Source organism: Vespula pensylvanica, chromosome 4 (assembly GCF_014466175.1).
Source record: "Vespula pensylvanica isolate Volc-1 chromosome 4, ASM1446617v1, whole genome shotgun sequence".
NCBI lineage: Eukaryota > Metazoa > Arthropoda > Insecta > Hymenoptera > Vespidae > Vespula > Vespula pensylvanica.
In genome coordinates this window covers 6,812,427-6,820,432 of record NC_057688.1, presented here as the reverse complement: position 1 = coordinate 6,820,432, position 8,006 = coordinate 6,812,427, and the positions used below count along the sequence as shown (strand labels likewise).

Sequence of the window (8,006 nt, the reverse complement as noted above, 5' to 3'; positions counted from 1 at the left end):
AAATGAAACGATATTGATCCATTCGTTGTAGTACGTGTAACTCATATGTGAATAATTTTCGTGTTATAATTTTTATTATTCTTACCGGGTGTGGCGGACGTGGAGGCACTTGTTGAGGTCTTGGTTTGTTAGACTCAGGATCAGCTTCACGTCGTTTACGCTAAAATATAAAAAGTAATGTAATGTTGATATAAATAAATAACTTTTATAAATTTTCATATATTCACATGTATGTTTACCACGTCAAATTGATCTTGATATTGTTGAATTTCAGGAATTTGAAGATTTGGACGATGAGTATCAGTCTTTTTTGAAATAATAGCATGCTAATAAAAAAATATAATTATATTAGAAATTATATTAGAAATTTGATGATTTTATATTTAAATTATCTCTTATCCTATTATTTTAGTTTTTTTATATTTTTCATATGCTTACTGGATATATCGAGTGTGATTCGAATGTTTCTCCATTAACTACGATAACAAGCACAGCAGCTAAAGCTGCTCTTATTACTAAGCTTCTCATTTTTCTCGAGTCTGGAAGGAGTAATGTCAATATTATATATAATACGTTTGCTTCGATCTGATTTATATTTATTTTTTAATGGAATAAAAAAAAAAATAAAAAATATCTATTAATAATATAAAACTATAATTACATATCAATATAGAAATTTAATTTATATGAATTTTACATAGATATATGTTAATATTTTCATCGTGTGTTATGTCATTATAGAGGAAAAATAGTTGCTTACCCTTAATTGCTGTCGAGACAAGAGTTCCCAAGGAAATGATGTCTTTGTAGGACTCATAGCATTGCTTTTATACTTATTGCTCTTTCCGATACTTTCGTATGCACTTTGTTTATTGGCATCTATAATGAATATCGGGGAACCACTAAAAGTTGATTTTCATACGTCTCTCTCTCTTTGAAATACTAAATTGCTCATTATGATTTAATGGTAATTCCTAGAACGTATTATTGATATCATTCCATGGATTCCCTAGTATCAAATCTTTTATTGTAAATAACGTTCTATAATTCTAATGATATAATTTCCGATAAAATTTCATAATATTTCGTCATATTTATATTACATGGGTCATAAGTTGATACTGTGTCGTCATACATTAATAATTTGTGTACTTTAATATTCATAAATTTATTTTATTAACAGAGATATATGCTCATATTCGAAAAAGAAGTAATTAAGTAATTAATACATTGTTGGCTACCTCCTATATGTAAATAGTAATATTCATTTCACATCGGCTATGTTTTATAATTGAATTAAAATCGTAAAATGTTTAAAATTTAAGAATATTGTTAATATCCAAATTAAACAGATACTGTCCACAATACGATAAACAGTAAGAATGACTCTTACGTAAGTTCATACTTTAATAATTGCATTATCGGTCAACAATGTGTTAAGAATATGATTGTTATCATGGATGGATCGATAAACTGATAGTTTACATCTATATCGATAATAAAATAATAGGTATGACAAAAGATTAAGAATTATGTAAGTAATATAGAAACGATAAAATCATGAAATTATCAATGCTTACAAATATTCTACTAGATAAATTAAATTTTATAAATAGAGATATAAATAAAAATATATATAGATATCAGAAGTATATGTCGATATAAAAAATTAAATTTCTTCAAATAAAAAATTAAATTTTTGTGCCATGTGCTTTTGTTTTACTTCTTTTTTTTTTAATTTCATCTAGGACCACTGTCTTCACGATCGTATTATGAATTATGAGATGTCATATACTTCCAAAAATATCTTGGATTGAAATTATAGGAGTAATAAGAAATTGTTCGTTGACAAATATGATTACAAATTAATTAATAATAAAATTAATTTTGCACACATAATGTGTGCGTAAACGAAAAATTCGAAAAATATCTTGATTTGAAGCGACAGATATTTTAATTACATAATCTCATATATACTTTTCTGTTATCGGTGACTTGCGATAAACTTTATTAATTGTATCTTACTTATGATTAGTATATATCATAAATATCTATCGAAGTGAACGAGTTGATCACGGAATTTCCCTCTTACATTTAATCTTTCTGATACTATAGTATATTATTTACGCAGATAGTATTTGCGATTATCGCCTTTGAACTTAGACCGTCTTCTATACTTACTTGATTATTTTTCTAAGTCTGTATATATAGATACAGCAAATTTTTATTATACTTATATGAATATATATTGCTTATCGTACAGGTTTCGACAAAGTTTCTTATTGTTTTTATTTAAAGCTGTTCATCACCTTTCAGAAAACACTATCGTCATCATGAGACTATTGTATCAGTCTATAAGCTTGTTAGATTATATTTCATTGGCAGGCAACATAATGATTGGATTAATATGAGTTAGAAGAGAAAGTGTTAGAACGTTCGAATTCAAACGTTTCATTCGTTCATATTTATCTTATATTATTTTTACTTATCTATTATTTATATATTTATCTTTAATGATAGCGTGCCTATCGCAGTAATCCTTGAGAGATACAACACAAATATTTTACGAAATAAATGCATGAAAAATAATAAATAAGTGAAAGGAAGAAAGAAACAATGCTGGATATTTTACTTCATGGATAGTCTGGAAATGAACTAATGTTTCGATTTTGATACAAATAATCTTTAATATATAAGTATACATTTACTAATAATTACTTTTACTAAATAATTGATTAAATTTTCATTTTAGTCATAAATTTATATATTTTATATGCATTGGTTCACGGAATTCTAATATATTTAATCCATTTACTTGTGCAAATATTATTTAGCAAAATAAAGTGATTATACGCAACTATTTGCTCAATAATATTGGAAACTTATTCTATCATATTGCGAGTAGATTTTGAAATTTACTTAAGATATGCAGCCATTCGCCCGATAGTCCTTGTATCATACTGGATTTCAATATAATACGAGTACTACCGACCCAGGTCCCACCGCGTGGAGGTTGCTGCATCTGGGGACCCACGGGCTAACGGGGTCTCTACTTTAAAGTTCGCGTGACCGGCATGATCAAATAAACGGCGTTCAATAAAACGAAGTCCGTGGTAGGACTTTTAATCGCGCCCGAACACTCCCGGGAGTGTTAACATAACGGTGACTCTAATTCGCGTTCGCGACGTTCCATGCACTACCTAAGAATTCAGGCTGCTAACTGGAGGAGGGTCAGTCCACGCTTACGGATAGCAAACCATATCGTTTGGTAGCACATAAACCGACACACGACCGATCATTTCGTTTTAGCAATCAAACGAAGTCCATTACCGTAGGACTTTTAATCGCGCCCGAGAACACCACGCTTGTGCCCGCCGACACACGCGCGAGTGTTCTTCCTATCATACCCGTATTCGCGTCTAACGATGGATTATGAACCGAACCTTTCAACGATATATCAAACTCGTTGATATATCGAAATCCATGAAGAGGAGAAGAAGCATCAGCAGAAGAAAAAGTCGGAACATGCGCGCACGTGAAATATAGAAGATAGAATTCAGAAGAAAAGAGAGAAAGGATATCCGGAAAGTATAATCAAACACATGCACCTGTGAAAATGATGAAATAGAAAAGAAAAGATAGATGTACAATATTGCTACATCCGACCAAAACCAGAGTACGAAAATCGAGCTCGATTTTGCTGAAAGGAGACCCGCACAGAAGCCCACGCCCAAGGGCCCATCCCAAGGGACCCACCCAAGAGAAACTATAATAATTAATCTGAAATAATTATTATATAAGTATGAGTTTCAATAGATAGAAGTAACTGTACATTTATTACCGAATATAAGGAAGATCTAAGAAAGAATGTAAACTGAACGTATCTCGATATTTAATTGGAATTAGTGAGAGAGGATTTTGGAAAAATTTTGAAGAACGCAGCCATTTGCTCGGGAATACTTGCAGCCTATAAAATTCCGACATATTACAAGTACTTCCGACCCAGGTCCCACCGCGTGGAGGTTGCTGCATTTAGAGACCCACGGACTAACGGTGATTCTACTTTTTTCTACTACTACTACTATCAAGAAAGCAAAGCAACGGGGCGACCTCCACTCCCGACGAATTCAAGCCTCCAAACGCTAAAATTGCAGCCCCATGCGTCTCCGCATTTGGGAACCGACTTACGCATAGCTCAACTATCCAACATCGGAAGCTTCGATCACCACTTGAGCACAACCGGTTGTGCTTTCGCGACAAACGCCGGAACCCAAAATTGAATCCTACCGCACTCACAGATACTTACGCGAGTATTCCGGAAACACTCACGCGAGTATGTTGAGTACTTTGGAGCCAAGTTTGGACTTAATCGCGCCCGAGAACACCAACGCCTATGCCAGCCGACGTAAGCGAGTGTCCTTCTATCTTGCCCGTACAGGAGAAAAGAAATCCTTCTACGCCTGAGGTAGAAAGATTCTTTAAACACCCGTATAAAAATCTAAATCCCTCGATGGTCCTTGGCCGATGAAATGCTTGCGGCACGTGGAAATACGCGGACTAACGAGGATTCTACTCTAAAATTCACGAACCGAGATGCCTTTCCGCTTCGGGAGCTTCGGGCTTCTCAGCAAACTGGAGATGTATAAAACCCCGCTTACAGATTGCTCCACTGTCCACACCGTCGGCTTGAGACATCTCGAGACACGACCGGTCGTGTCTATTTCGATTTCAAAAATTAAAGCGTAGTCCTCGGTAGGACTAAATCTCGCGATCGCGAACACCCACGCGCGTGCCGGCCGTCACGCGCGTGAGTGTTTTCCCTATCATTCGCGTACGAAAGCAAGGAGACATACCCTCCCTGCATATAATAAAGATTATATGCAGAGAGGTTCCTTTAACTTCCGTGTAAAAATCCCACGATGATAGGTCCAACGATTTCCTAACTTGAAACAGAAAAAGGGTGAAAGAAAAATACGTAATTATATACAATAATAATATGCAATGTTATATGCAAAAAGCCATTTATATGTACATATACATTTGAAATCAAAATACAATTAAACAATAAATTAATGATTAAATAAAATAAGAAAAAACATTTATACGATTAAAATTTCCCTGTAAAAATTAATTTCACGTTGATCGGTCCTTCGACGATCGATCCCTTGATGATCTAACCTGAAACAGAAGAAAAGTAAAAGAATAAGAGAAAAGAAAAAAGAAAAACGAGAAGAGGAAAAGAAAAGAACGAGAGAAACGAAGAAAAGATACACGAAATGTGAGCGTGAGAAAGATGGAATTCGGAACAATGGATGAGCATCTCCAAGATCGTTTCACTCGACGAAAATCAAAGTATCTAATAAATCAGAGTACTCAATAAATATATGAATTTGATTTTTCTCTACTGAAAGAAAGAAACCCGCCTAAGGCCCACACCCTAGGGCCCCTCCCGAGGGTCCCACCCGAAACTAGTCGTAAATAAAAGTTAGCAAAACTAATTAATATAATAAATAAAAGTATATAATCAATACAATTATCAAAAGTCTATAATTAATAAAAGTATATAATTAATATGGTTAATAAAAGTATATAAGTAATAAAAGTAAAGAGGGATAAATAGGAATGACAGAGAATATAAGTGCGACAGAAAGGTTTTCTATGCGTTTTCGTATTAATTTTATAGCTTTAATAATTTAGAATTTTGATATATTCAATCTATTTATTTGTTAAAGTATGATTAGCAAGTTAAAATATAATTAATTTAAGGTCTAATTGATATTAGACAGAAAAGAAATTTTTGAAAAACATTGGAAATATGCAGCCATCCGCCCGGTAGTATTTGCGTTATATGATTATATATACAATTTAGTTATACATTTTAGATAATATATATAATTTAGATATAGATTTCACTATATCGCAAGTACTGCCGACCCAGGTCACACCGCTTGGAGGTTGCTGCATTTGGAGACCCGCGAACTAACGAGGACTATACTCTAAAATTCGCGTTCGAGATGCCTTTCCGCTTCGGGAGCTTCAGGTTTTTCAGAAAAGGATGAGTTCCTGCTGACGAAAGGCTCCACCGTTCACACCGTCAGCTTCAGACATCTCGAGACACGACCGGTCGTGTCTATATTTCAAAAATTAAAACGTAGTCCTCGGCAGGACTTAATTTCGCGACCGCGAACACTCACGTGCGTGAGTGTTTTCCCTATCATTCGCGTACGGAAGTAAGGAGACATACCCTCTCTGAATATACTATAAATTATGTGCATCGAGGTTCCATTAACTTCCATTAAAATCTCACAATTATCGGTCCCTTGATGATTTAGAAACAGAAAAAGAAAAAGAGTAAAACAAGGTGAGAAGAAGAAAAAGAAAAAGGAGAAAAGGAGAGAAAAGGAAGAAGAGAAAAAAGGAAAAGAAACCGGGAATATGCACGCGAGTGCGAGGGAGGGAGACAGAGCTCAGAACGATGAGTGAATATTTCGAAGATCGCATCACTCGAGAAAAATCAAAGTACCAAAATCGAAAGAAAGTAGAATAATTAATCTCCAATAATTCTTTTAATTATTATATACCTATGTGTTTTAATAAATAGAAATATATATAATTGATAGAAATGCATATAATAAATAGAAATGTATATAATAAATAGAAATATATATAACATATAGAAATGTTTAGAATAAATACACATGTATAGAATAAATAAAAATTTATGAAATAAATTTCACTATGACCGTTCCCTTGATGATCTGTCTCTCGATGATCCATCCGTTGATGATCTAAGCTGAAACAGAAAAAGATTAAAAGTAGAAGAAAAGAAGAAAAAGAACAGTCCCACCTGAGAGAAACTGGAGTAATTAAACTGGAATAATTAATTTAGAATAATTGTTATAACTAAGATATACAATTCTTCGTTTTTCAGTTATTCGCATTATACGCAGTTATTTCATTATATATATATATATATATATATATATATATATATATATATATATATATAATTTTTTCCGGAGAAATTTACTCGTGGTCACGCAATGCTCATTTACTAATTAATTACAACCAATCACTCGTGTCGATTCGGACCTTTCGTCCTCGACATGATTAAGTAATCGGAGGGATTTAAAAATTAACTCACTACTTAAGAAGTTCTGCGATGGCTCCAAAACACTGGACCGCGATTTAGGTCGAAATTGAGGGTGGATGATTCGTAGTTGGTTGAAAATGAGGTAGGTCGACATCGAAGTTGGTCGAGATCCTCTTCAGTGATGCACTGACTCTAATTCACGGTAGTTATTTATTAACGAACGATCACTGAATTTATTTCGCGAAACTCTACTATCTTTTATAAGTACAGTCCGTGCGACTGTTAAAAAGTCAAAAAACTACGCGAACAAACACTGACTCTAAGGACTGCATTGCGCGCAGTCTGTACAAAATCACTTATGGTTTAAATCGCGAACCGCGAACGAACAAACACTGCTTCTATTTCGCGATATTTTTATTTTAGCGATGCTAACATTCGATTACTTTATTGCAACGCGCGCGATTGCAACGAGGTTCTGAAACAAAAATACAAATGAAATAATTAATATCACTGCTATAATGAAAACTGTATAAACCATTAAAGAAATATGAGATAAAGAAATATATTTATTTTAAGTCTTCTTTGACACTTGCTCCAATGGGATCCAGTGAAAATTTCTAAGTCCACTTGTGTAGATAGATTGTCAAAGTCCCTGAAAGTGCGAAAATTTCTAAGTCCACTCATGGAGATAGAATGTCAAAGTCCCCGAAAGTGAGAAATCGATGTCTGAAACAAAAGAAATCGTATAGAATTATGAAAATATAAGTGATAGAAAATATACTTGCGTTACTCTTCGCTAATACTCCCTCAAGTGGCCTCCTACGAAAATTTCTAAGTTCACTCGTCAAAGTCCAAAGGACAACTGAACCAGTATTTATAAATGTCGATCAAATACCCGGCTTTGTTGTCGTCT

At 33.6% G+C, this 8,006-nt stretch overlaps 1 protein-coding gene across 4 annotated transcripts in view; it reads right to left on the bottom strand.

The window, feature by feature from the left end:
* The window catches only part of LOC122628618, a 1,374-nt gene extending 444 nt beyond the window's left edge, over positions 1 to 930 (bottom strand). Inside the window, exons 1-4 of one of the 4 annotated variants that reach the window (XM_043811061.1) lie at positions 761 to 930; positions 439 to 539; positions 228 to 326; positions 30 to 160 (exon numbers count right to left, since the gene is read on the bottom strand). In XM_043811061.1, the coding sequence (XP_043666996.1) occupies positions 30 to 160; positions 228 to 326; positions 439 to 528 (320 nt within the window). In that variant the 5' untranslated portion in view covers positions 529 to 539; positions 761 to 930. The remainder of the gene's footprint in view (positions 1 to 29; positions 161 to 227; positions 327 to 438; positions 540 to 760) is intronic. The other 3 variants (XM_043811062.1, XM_043811064.1, XM_043811065.1) reach the window with 3 other exon arrangements.
* Between the last annotated feature and the right edge of the window lie 7,076 nt (positions 931 to 8,006).